Here is an 11,766-nt window from a genome sequence, read left to right as displayed (position 1 = left end):
GCGTGCTCGAGCTCATCGACGCGGGCACGCATGCTCGCGAGCTCGTCGCCGAGGGGTCCCAGCCGGCGCTCGACCGCGGCGCGACGAGCTCGTCGACGTGCTCCTGCTGGCGCTGCAGCGCCTGCGTGAGCGCGGCCGACTTCTGCAGTTGCTCGTGCAGCCAGCCCTTGAGTGTGCGCGCGTCCGCGAGCGCGTCGTAGAAGGCCTCGAACGGCGCGAGGAACGCCGACTTCTCGCTCGCGTACTGTGGCCGCGCGAACGCGGACGGCGTGGGCGGTACTAGCGTGGTTGCGATCGGTACTGTCGTGGTCGGAGGGGACCGCCCCACGGTTGCGGTGGCTGAGATCGAGCCGACGCCGAGATGGTGCGTCCCCGCCGCGGTCGATGGGCCCGCGGTCGTTGGGTGAGGGTTTCGCGCCATGCAAGCCGGGTGGGCGTGGGCGGGACGCGGCTGGTCGTAACCCGGGGTGTGCTCTGTCCGGGGCCCATGACGGGTGGCAGACTTGGGAGGGCCATTCCCGGCCACCGACTGGAGGTGTTGCCTTGGTTGAGGCCAGCGCGGGGGATGGGCGGTGCGCTCTGGACGGAAGGCTGCAAACGATCCATGTTCGCGTCGCGGGGGCTGATCGTGATGTCCGCAGGTTTGCCCTTCCCCCCCGAGCGTGCGGGTCGCCCGGCGGCGAGCGAAACTGATGGGCGGCGCGGGCAGCGCGTGCGTGTGCGCGGGGATGTGTGAACCCGGGCCCTCATGTGCGGGGGCAGGCGGAGGTTGGAGCGGGATGTGTCTGGGTGGGCTGGGACCCTGGCGAGAGGAGAGTGGGCGCGGTTTGCAAGAGGTGTGCCGCCGACGATAGAGCGACGTGGAGCGATGGCGCCTGCGTTGGGCTTGGGACTCCGTCCGCCGGCGCGAGTGGTAGGATTCTGCTTGGGTGGTTGTGGGCCGTCGGGGGGCGGGGGAGGGGCGTTGACGACGTTGACGGAGACGGTGGGGGGCGCGACGGAGAGGATGCCGGCGGTGCTCCCGCGACGCTGCTGGATGAGCTCCTTCTGCTGCTGCTTGATGGTGAGCATGGACCGCACCTGCTCGATCGCGGCGGCATCGTCGCGAGGAATGGGGAGCCCCATGACCACGGGTGAGATCGATTTGGCAGCGTCGGAGGCGGGGGTCCTGACGTCGGTGTTGATGGGATGGGATATCCCGCTTATCGTCACCCGCCGCTTCTTGCTGGGGACGGGTGGAGGGCGGAGGGCGGGAGCGAGGGAGTAGCTGCTGCCGACTGCGCATCGTCGTGGGGTGCGGACGGCGCGTTGCGGGCAGTGGGTGACGGCAACGACTCGTACTCGGCCTCCTCCTTGATGCGCACAATACGAGGAGAGCGTCGCTCGCTGGTGCGCGGCGGAGGTGCGGGGATGAATACGCGAGTGGGGCGTGGAAGCGGGGGGACTCACTCTGGGTTCGAGGCGCTATCGTCGGCGTGCTTGGGGTCGTCAGCGCGGGAGCGCTTCTTGTTAGAGCGGTCGCGGTCGTTCATGGACTCGTGACGGTCGCTGTGCGTTGAGGACGGGCGGGGGTGGAGGTCAAAGGGGAGGCGCGGGACTGGATGGGGGGGAGCGCATTGTTTGCGTCGGTAAGGCGGGAGAGGGAGGGAGCGCCGAAGGCCTGGGCGAAGGAGGGCAGGGACTGGGGCGGCTGGGTCGCCATGGGCGGCGGGCGGGGGCGGGCTAGAGGGAGGAGGAGGAGAGGGCGGGGCGCATGCGGCGGGGCAGGTCGCGGTTGGGAGCAGGACGGGTTGATGAAGGACAACAACGGACGACGGCGGCTGCAAACGGGCGAATCAGCGCCCGGCCTTCCCGTCCTCTCCTCCTCCTCCCGCCACCATCCACCCAGTCCGTCTGCCCCCGACCGCCGCAGTGTGCGCCGGCCACCGCCCTCTCTCCCGCGCGGATATGTTCGGCGCACTGCTTCCCGTCCACCCAATCCGTCACAACAGCTCACCCACATCCGGCACCTCCAGCCCGACACAGCAGCTCCGCGCAATAACCGTTCCACGAGGCCAGAGCTCACCTCCCGCGACCGTCTCGCGTACGCCCATCTCACCAGCCGAGTCACCAACCCGCGATCGCGCTGTCCGCCCTCCATACTCCGCTCAGTCCATTATGCTCGACGCCGCCCCAACGCACCACGACCGACGCCGGCCACGGCAACTGAGAGCGCACCTCAGCTAGGACGAACTCACTCGCTATATCAGCTCTCTGCCGCCGCCTTTGTCCCGCCCCACACAGTGCTGCCAGAGTCCGAAGCATACACTCATCAAGTACTCCTGTGCCAAATCAGCGATCGCCCCTGTTGCGCGCCCGATCCTCGATTTCGTCTCAGAATGCCCTCGCGGAGCTCTCCTCGAAGCCTGAAGCCTCCACCCTCCGGTCCTCATGACTCCGGCCGTGCGACGTCGGGACTCCAACACAGATCGCAATGACTCTTCATCGGGCTATATGCCCATAACGTTTTCGCCCGCACCTCCACAGTCGGCAGCCCAGGCCTAGCCCCGCCTCGCGTCGATCATCCTCGCACCTCGCACGACACCAACTACGACGGCCACGCAACACGACGCCGACATGTCTCCACACGCTGCGCAATGCTCTCGCGCTCGCACGCGTTCGCCACGCGGCTGAGCGTCGAGGATAACGCTGCCCGAGAACGTCCCCTCCGCGCGTTCGCAGCGTCTCTTCGCCTTCCTTTTTGCGCACAAGGGCCACCTCCACGCGCGCAGGAGGGCTGGGAACTGCGCCTCAAACGGCAGTCGGCGCTGCCACGGGAGCGGGCGGGAGGGGTCAGCGGAGGGGTTCGGGACTTGTAGCCAAGTTCCCGTTCTGTCTGCAGGTAAGTAACGTGAGCCGCGTCGACGGGACGGTGCTCACGATTGATTGATTCATCGCCCGTATCAGCTTGACTGGGAAGGTCGCTTCTGCTGTGTTCCCCACACCGCTTGTTCGACGGCACACACGGCGAACGGGCATCTCGACGTCCAACGTTCGTGTTTGGGCGACGACAATGTCTCATAAATGTCAAAACTGAGCCGTCGGAAGAGCACGCGGCCAGATGCTATCAAGCCCGTCTGGATACTTAATCTTCTGGTTGCTTCCTCTTTTGATCGCCGAACGTCTTAAATAGTACCCACTGTATGTATGTACAGCTATGAGATGCATTGCAGCCGTTATCATGGCCATAGACCTGTTTCGCCACCAATCATGCACGGGAATTCCGAACCCAAACCAGACTCGACATCGCTTGGAGCGCGAAGAGTTCGCTTACTCCCCGGTAAGCGTCGCAACTGTCGAAAGCCGTGACACCGCACAGGTTCCCGTGTGCGTGCTTTTTTTCGCGCACGCCTACTTATAATTATCGATTTCATACAGCCTGAAGTCGTCCGTATGGTCTGTTGACTACACTTGCTTGGTCCCTTCGAACCGAACCGAACCGAACCGACCGTGTCTACGTTTCGATTCGTTCCAACACGGACTTTCGCGGCAACGGGCGCCACGCACACAGCACAGGATCGCGCGACGGCCCGCTGGTCGGCGAGCACAAGGCTGCGCGGTGGTTCCGACGAGCACGTCACAAGTCCCCGCAGGCCGCTGGCATCGACGAGCACAGCCGTCGGGGCTTTGAAGGACCCTGCGGCCGCGATCTCCACAAAGAGCACGGCGCCATGAACGGTTGCGGGCTATGATACAGGCTCGGAGCACCACGGGCGTAGCATACATCCGACGCCCGCGGGCGCGGCCAACCCGCGGACCGCGCGCCGTCCCAAGGACCCGCGGCGCGGCGACGATCCCGCAGACGACCCAGGCTCGGCGTCACCAAGTCTCCCCCGGGCTCCCTCTCCCCTTCGCGTCCTCCGGGTCCGGCAGGGGGTCGACGCGCTCGTGCACCGTCCGCGACACCGCGATCTCCACGTCGACGTCGCCACTCGCCTTCGCGCCGCCGCGTCCCCGGACGGAGCCCGCGCCGCGCCGCGGGCCGTCGAGCCGTCGAGCCCGCCCGCGAACTCGCTGAGCGTGACGATGCCGCCGAGGCCGGAGCGGAGCTGTTCGCGGCTGTTCAGACTGTGAGGGGGGCGGGGTCAGCGATGGGAGGACCGGGAAGGGAGCGGAGCGGGCGACGGACAGGCCGAGGAAGGCGTTGACGTAGCCTGAGGCCGAGTCAGTGCACGGAGATGAGGAGGAAGCGTCGGGGGCGCTCACACTTTCCGAGCAGGAAGAACACGCTGATCCAGACGAGGTTCGTCGGCATCGCGAGGAACTGCCCGAGATTCCGTTGTTAGCAGTGTCGTCTTCGGGCCTTTGTCCGAGTGCTCACCAGTATGAGGGAGAGCAGCGCGACGATGCTGGTCAATACGCCGCTGTTGACGCTGTACACCATCAACATGGTGACCACAGAGTCCGTCCTATCGAAATTCGACGTTCAGCTCTCGTTCTGCCACGCATCGATACGGCGTGTGGGTCGCACTTGCCGAGGCCGGTGCGTCTGCGGTACAGGTAGTAGCACATTGAGGCTGCGATGATGACGTCGCCCACCACCGATGCACCAAGGCCCAGGCAGATTTCCCACTGGCGCGCACAGAGACGAATGAGAACGAAGCCGTTCACTGCGGATATGGAGGCCAACGTACCGTCAAAGTCGTGAACTTCGCGAACTGGACGAGGCGGAAGCTGAAGGTAGATTCTGTGTCAGGCTCGTCGCCCGGGTCTGGGATCAGACGGCAGAACTTACGACTCGATGGTGAAGACTGAGATGGAAACGATATGAGTGGATGAGAGGCGCCGTCCAAGGATGTAAGCTTACTGATGACGGCGACTGCGAAAGCGGAGATGTGCAGGGTCATTCACGATGCCCTTCTTCGTGGACGATTTGGACGGAACTCACTGATCTGAAGCAGTGCCATGACAACCTGCACCCGTCCGCGGGTCTGATGAGAGACGTAGGGGTAGCAATGGAACGGGGGACTCACGATTGTCGTCACGAGAAGCCAATTCTTTCCCACTGCACGGAAAGCTTCAGAACATCGAGACTCTTGAGAAGAGTTTCTCCTACTCACTCAGCCATAGACGACGCGCGAAGAAACTGCATACAAGTCAGAATCAATACCCCACCTGTCAATGAGCTCGCTCACCACTCGACGATAACGGTTATGAAAGTCTGGTACACAGCGGGTAAGACGCGGAACGATGTGTGAAAGAGCACGGGAATTCACTTGACAGTCCGTCTGAACCTGGAGGAGCGACGTCAGGCCCGGTGGGGGCAAGAGAGGTAGAATGAAACTTACATTCAGGCTCCTGCGCGAGGTACGACGGGCATGGGGAAACCATCAAAATGTGTCAATAGCTCTCTGATGCTTGCTACTGACCATACAGAGTTGTTGAGGTTATCGGAGTTGCCGAAGTTGGTCACCAGATACCTACATCGTGGTCAGACAAGTAGATGGGCGAAGACAGGGTGGCGGAGGACCAACCAGTATACTGTGTGGAGGGCCAGTACGAGATGAAGAGTATCGAGGAAGCTGCACGAAAGTGAGCTGTGAACCGTAGAGACCAGCAAAACGTACGCACGTGAGAATGATAACCTGTGAGGCACAACTGCAGCCGTCAGAATGTATATGGATCGTGCACCGAGTAACGCACGAGAGACTTGGTGAACCAATGGTCAGAGTGGTACTTCCTACGACGTAGACATCAGTTGCATGTCAAGGACTAGGACAAGAGTCTCAGCCTTTACCTAAAGTAGAAGAAGCTACGGAATAGTTCTTGTTGAGCACATGCACAAATGTACCAGGAATACACACGTACGTCTGCAACAGTGTGATGCCATACAGGCTGGTCGGAGGCGACTGTCAGCGGATTTCAACAGCGAATGTGAAAGAGGGACCCACGTCGCCTCGACAACGATCGCAACGAGCGTAGCGCCAAACGTGGAGTTGAGTGAAGCCATGGGTCGTTGGCGAGTCCTCGGGGCTGTCAGGAAACGGTCAATGTAGCAGCCGAGGGGCCGGGCATGCGTGCGGTACGCGAGCGGGCGGTTGCATGGACCTCCTGTTATGTACACGGACGGGGCCCTCCACGACTAAAATGCATGCCGAGGAAGCCGATGGGCTCCCCGAGAAGTCGAAGCCAGCGTGAGAGGGGAGCCTCTGGGGCTACTGACTGGGGTCACAACACAGCGTCTCCGCTATGCCCGGTTGTTCCGATCGCCCGCAGCGGTTTCACCGTTGCGCGCGTTTCTCGCAGGAAGCTTTCGTTGTGAGTGCTTCGTGGAGCATGTGGCCGGCCTGTCGGAGGAGGGCCAATGAGCGACGTCTTCGCTGTCTCAGACATGTCCACATATTCGTTTTCTTGATCTCCCCGGGCCTTTGGGGAGCAATTAATAGCCCGAAGGTAGAGAAAGTTTAGTGCGGGCAGTGTGCAGACTTACGAAATTGGATGTCAGGATGGCTCATCCAAAAAATCCACATGGCGGACAAGCTGACACTGGCTGATAGCACAGGTGCAAACGTCATCTCCTTGTGGCAAATCAATCAGCGACACAATGAGCTCGCATGGAATCCAAAAACAAACTCGGGGTGGATGCGAGCGGAAGTGGAGAATTGAGAACTCGTGGACTACTAACGCGTTGACTAGGGCGATGCGTCGGACCCCGTGGTCGCGGAAGGGGCGTTTGGCTGTTGGGCCAGAAGACTACCCGCGATCGGCAGACAGGATTTGCATTGAGCTACGGCGTTCGTACAGCGTATGCGCACCCACGCAGGAGGTTACCAGAAGCACATCACGATGCGCAACACCTGATAGACTGCAGAAACCAGTGCTCACCGGTCACCCAACGAAAGCCTCGACACATCTGCCCCATCGCCTTGGCCGTCTACCTATACATTCCTTTCTCCCGCATCATCGCCATCGCCCGCACCACCGTTACCACCTCGGCCGCTCCCGTAATGTGACCGCACCGGATGAACATGAACTTCCGGTGTCGCTACGCACCACGGAGAGCCAAGAGATGACGTCCAGAGATGCCTCTAGCGCCTTGGAGATGGGCTCCGCGAAATTAATGTTGGGAACGCCGCGCGGGAACAGAGGTGCCAAGGGCTGGGCAGCGGAGTGCGCTGAACCTTGAGTACTTTGAGTGCCGTCGTGTAGATGGTCCGGTGGAGACTGTCATCGATTCATCCTTGCGTCCTGGTAGACGAATGGTGCGGGAGCAGTGGGCGCAGAGACCGGGTCTGTGCTCGAAGGCCACGGATGGCGACCTTATCCCGTCAACGCCAGTGCCCCGCCCACTGCTTTCCGAAAAGGAGCCGTGTGTCGAAACCGGGATGGCGCGAATGAGGATGAGGGTGGGAGCTGGGGAAGCAGCATGCCCCCGGTTGGCGTGCAGGGGGGGGGGGGGGGGGGGGGGTCGCCGAACACGACAGACCACATGTAACGCGTTCCAACAACGGAAGACCGGGACTAGGAGTAGGAGCAGACCTCGCCGCGCTATTCATGACTTCATCCGAGCCGCAAGGCTCCAGTAGGAGGACGCAAAAAGCAGCATTTTGACTTGGGTAGGGCTTGGGATGTTTGGAAGCCAGCGCAGAAGATCAATCCGGGAATTGCATGCGCCACTTCCTCATCCGCGAGTTTGCTCCGTGGCTGCGGTAGGAGCACGAGATGACTGCCAAGCCCAGCCGAGGGGAGTAATGCCGCCTATGTAAGCTGAGGCTGGCGCGGACGTCGACCAGAGCGGGGGAATGGTTGGGAATGGCTCCACACGTACGTGGTGAGACTCTCAAGGCGCAAGGTGGCAAGGGTGTGTTGGATGGGTCGGGACTCGGAAAATGGGAGCGGAGGGGCGAAGCGCTCTGCCACACTCGCACTCAGCGCTTTCTGTAGCGCGCGCTCCTCCAGCTGCCTCCTCAGGCCTCAGTACTGCGCGTACATCTCCAACGTTGGTAGCTTGAACCTGAGAAAGCTCGCCTTTCAAAATTTCACCTCCCACCAACACTACGGACACTACGGCTGATCGATAGTTCCCGCGTGTACTACACTCTTCTCATCGGCCCTGCGGGCCGCATCCTTACCCCAGTTAACATTTACGGAATCACAACACAAAGCTGGCACTTAGCATCAGTGTCGTCTCCGTCCCAGTCTCGCGCCGCCATCTTCTCCCTCCTTGCACTCCATCAGCTGGCACTTGCCTCACCCCTGCTTGCTCCCCGCTCCCCGCTCGCCGTCAAGAATCAGACTCAAGATGCGGGGACGCCACCATCTCGATCAGATTGGCTCGACGGCAGCACCGATCGGCAATGGCCACAGCTGTGTCTCGAGGAGCCCGATAAATATGCGGCTCCAGATCATTACACTCGCGGAGTTGTACAGTACACGTTCAACAGGACCAGGACCCAAAAAAGCAACGAACGGACGCCCACCACCCCAGTCAGTGACCGCACGGGTGCGCGCTCACCACGCCGTCCCCGCCCCGGCCTTGTGCTTCACGTCCGCCGCGTCCGAGTGCTGGATGACCGAGCGCGAGACGCCGATCTCGAGCACGCCGATCTCGACGTCGCCGTGCTCCGCCCCGACGCCGGCGTTCGACTTGGCGCCGGCGAGCGCGCGCCGCGCGCTCGACATGCCGTGCGCGGCCGCGTTGGTCTCGCCGCCGCTGGAGAAGCCGCTGATGGTGACGACGCCGCCGATCCGCGCGCGGTCGCGCAGCTGGTCGCGGGTGTTCAGTCTGCCGGGGAGGGAGGTCAGCGCGTGGCTCGGGAAGAGCGGAGGGAGCGGGAGACGTACAGGCCGAGGAAGGAGTTGACGTAGCCTGAGGGCGTCGGTCAGCGGGATGCGGTGCGGGAGAAGGATGGGCTGCTGCAGCGGTGGGGGCTTACATTTTCCGAGGAGCCAGAAGCAGGCGACCCAGATGAGGTTGGTGGGCATCGCCAGGTACTGCGGTGTCCAGCGTGTCATTATGTGGTCTCGGGAGCGCGGTGACCCTTCAAGTACTCACCAGAATTACACAGAGCGTGGCTACGATACTGCATCACGGCTACTCGTGAGCGGCGCGAACGACGGAGACGGGAAACCACGTACCTGCTCGCCAGACCGCTGTTGATGCTGTACACCATCATCGTGGTGACGACCGAATCCGTCCTGTTGGTGGTCAGCCTTCGGCCCATTCCCGGGCATATGGATGGTGTAATCGCACCTGCTCAGGCCGGTCCGCTTTTTGTACAGATAGTAGCACATCGAGACTGCGATGATAACATCGTCTATTGCGGGCGCCGCAATGCCGACGACGATAATGTACTATGACACACCGCACAGATGATATTGAGTATACAGCGATTTATCATAGTATGAGTGGAAACATACCGACAGACTCCCTAGCTGGGAGAAATGGCCCAGGCGGAAGCTGGATGACAACTCGTCAGCCCTGCAACCGAGTGTGATATTTGATGAAGAGGCCTCACGATTGCACAGTGAAGGCTGAGGGAGAAGCCTCATCAGCGGGTGGTATGCATCGTACCAAACCATTTCAGACTCACCAAGCCCAGTGCCTGTCCGCGTAGTCGAAACGCCAGAACCGTCATGATACCGTTCCTCTCAATGATGTTCTGTGGGACTCACCGAGATGAACCAACGCCAAGATGACCTAGGACAGTTCCTCGTTCATTCAGATCGAAGGGAAACGACTGAATTTCACAACTCACCACGACACCGGTGAGGATCCAGTTCTTGCTCACTGTGCCGAGGGAGGTCAGTGGAAAGGCGGCGCTTGAGCGGGGTTCCACGCACTCATAAATAGTCGGCGCGCGAAGAAGCTTCAGAGCACGTCAGGAGGTCAGATGAAACGCCGTCGCTGGTCAATGTCCTGGCGCACCATTCCACAATGACGGCAATGACAGTCTGAGGAAATGCAGGTGAGATACTGGACCGTTTCCTGATGTGGAGAGAACTCACATTGGCCTCTACTTGCAGCTACAGGGACACGGCATCAGGTACGGTAACGACTTCGGCCTCGACACGACTCACGTCAAATGCCCTGTAAATGCGACGCGCACATGAGAACGCATCGGGAGGCACTCGACGGCGTGTTGCTCACCACATAGTCTTGTCCAGGTTTTCGAAGTTTCCAAAGTTTGACACCAGATACCTGCCGAAGGATCAGCCCGAAAGCGTCTTAGCAACGGAGCAGGGAACCGACCAGTATACAGTGTAGAGTGCCAGTACTACATGAAGGGTATCCAACAATCTGCGCTCTGGGGAGTCAAGCGTGGATCGTTACACCCGCTACGGCGCACGTACGTGAGAAAGATAACCTGCAGAGGGCGTGAGCATGATGAGATTCCGTGCAGATCATGAACCGTGTGGGCGTACGAGTGATTTGGTGGTCCAACGGTCGTCGGCGTAATTCCTGTGACAGAACAATGAGCTATGGCGCTAAAGAGGAGCACAACGGAGGGGAACAGACCTGAAGTAAAAGAAACTAGAAAGCACTTCTGCTTCAGCCCGTGGAGTGAACGTCAGTGCCAGCGATGCACACGCACGTTTGCAATAATGTGACACCATATACACTAGTTGATGGCGGGCCACCGTCAGCGAATCCAGGGGAAAGACTAGCCACAGACCAAGAGAGCGGACTCACGTTCCCTCTATCGTTAGTCCGACGAGCGTGGCTCCGAAGGTCGTGTCGAGCGTGGGGGCCGCCATTGTTCGCAGATCCTCGAAGCCGTCAGTTCAAGGTCGGAGGCTGCAGGTGGACCGTGGGGTGCAAGGAGGAGAGGGCCACGAGAAGCTGTCTCATGAGATGATATACCCCGACCAGTTGATGCGCGTTGTCAGTGCTATCACTCGTTGGAAACTGAAAGGCGCATGGACCGGGTCGGATCGCCCGCGCGGGGCGCCGCAGTCCGGCGGCCACTCGGCTGGGGGCCCGACGAGCCTGCCAGAGCTTCCAGCGGCGATTGGAGCTGTGCTAGTGGGCATCACATATGTATCTCGTACTTACCGAGGGATCTGTGGGCCATGGCAACTGGCCTGTAAGCGCGACCGTGAGTCGCTGGCAGGCGATGATGAGAGCCCCGTTTGGTAAGGCGCGGGCGGCAAATGCGTCCCTCCTCCAGATCTCCGATACTCTGAGATGAATTGCCGATATCAGGGCCGTCCATCCCTGATTTTCTCACATGGACCGTAGCGGGCCCGCGTGCGGCGTGCCCGCGCGTGCCGTCACAGGTGCTCCAAACCGAGGGATATGACTCATGAGCACCGCTGCGCAGGCGAGTTGGTATGTTTGTTCCCGTGAGAGGGTGAGGCAGCCGCGACAAAACGAACACACGTCCTCTCGCGGAGACCGGAGGTAGTGCGTGCCACATGCTCGTAAGTCGTGAACCCAGACGCTGATACGCGATCATGCTTCTCGCCATCTGTCCGTCTTTCCGCGAGGCATTGGAGTAGATCATGGGAACCAAGCTGATTCCCTTGGCACCAAAGATGCGCTCTCACTGCATATCCACCAGCGCGACGAGAACGCCCTGTCGGGATTCAGCCTTGCTGCCGTATCCCCGACAAGAGGTACGTTCGTTCTTAAGCAGGCGGTAGCGCATCGCAGCTAGAGGCCTAATAATCCCAGATGAATGCTTCTGTGTGGATGGAAATCTATCGGTTTGCTCTTGAACGAGTGCTGTCCAAGAACGGAGCTATAGTTTGGCGATTTGGAGGATCAGTCAAGTCGCTACGCAC

General features: G+C 60.8%; 3 protein-coding genes across 3 annotated transcripts; all 3 read right to left on the bottom strand.

The window, feature by feature from the left end:
• Positions 1–28: 28 nt before the first annotated feature.
• BXZ73DRAFT_101216 (uncharacterized protein) lies at positions 29–1,702 on the bottom strand (the record flags this gene model as incomplete). Its single annotated transcript, XM_048014828.1, has 5 exons — positions 29–474; positions 531–1,225; positions 1,279–1,386; positions 1,450–1,548; positions 1,599–1,702. Coding segments are annotated over 5 exons (1,452 nt in total), but the record flags the coding sequence as incomplete, so codon positions are not given.
• A 2,156-nt stretch (positions 1,703–3,858) lies between these two features.
• Positions 3,859–5,989, bottom strand: BXZ73DRAFT_101215 (uncharacterized protein; the record flags this gene model as incomplete). The annotated part of the gene is made up of 22 exons (XM_048014827.1): positions 3,859–3,924; positions 3,972–4,107; positions 4,169–4,193; positions 4,246–4,303; positions 4,361–4,448; positions 4,511–4,611; positions 4,674–4,713; positions 4,775–4,790; positions 4,847–4,858; positions 4,928–4,952; positions 5,013–5,044; positions 5,100–5,125; positions 5,175–5,200; positions 5,256–5,273; positions 5,328–5,337; positions 5,409–5,459; positions 5,514–5,561; positions 5,611–5,624; positions 5,683–5,719; positions 5,777–5,791; positions 5,848–5,874; positions 5,931–5,989. 22 exons carry the CDS (start codon positions 5,987–5,989, stop codon positions 3,859–3,861), a joined length of 930 nt encoding a protein of 309 aa, XP_047878266.1.
• A 2,501-nt stretch (positions 5,990–8,490) lies between these two features.
• On the bottom strand, positions 8,491–10,737 carry BXZ73DRAFT_101214 (uncharacterized protein; the record flags this gene model as incomplete). The annotated part of the gene is made up of 21 exons (XM_048014826.1): positions 8,491–8,764; positions 8,824–8,848; positions 8,916–8,973; positions 9,035–9,062; positions 9,118–9,177; positions 9,233–9,333; positions 9,400–9,439; positions 9,498–9,513; positions 9,573–9,584; positions 9,655–9,679; positions 9,738–9,769; positions 9,823–9,848; positions 9,908–9,933; positions 9,988–10,005; positions 10,060–10,069; positions 10,130–10,180; positions 10,333–10,346; positions 10,405–10,441; positions 10,499–10,513; positions 10,575–10,601; positions 10,673–10,737. 21 exons carry the CDS (start codon positions 10,735–10,737, stop codon positions 8,491–8,493), a joined length of 960 nt encoding a protein of 319 aa, XP_047878265.1.
• Positions 10,738–11,766: the final 1,029 nt, after the last annotated feature.

This window comes from Epithele typhae (genome assembly GCF_022376455.1).
Source record: "Epithele typhae strain CBS 203.58 chromosome Unknown BXZ73scaffold_22, whole genome shotgun sequence".
NCBI classification, from domain to species: domain Eukaryota; kingdom Fungi; phylum Basidiomycota; class Agaricomycetes; order Polyporales; family Epitheliaceae; genus Epithele; species Epithele typhae.
Note: the sequence above shows the minus strand (reverse complement) of the source record. Positions and strands in the feature narration are given on the sequence as shown.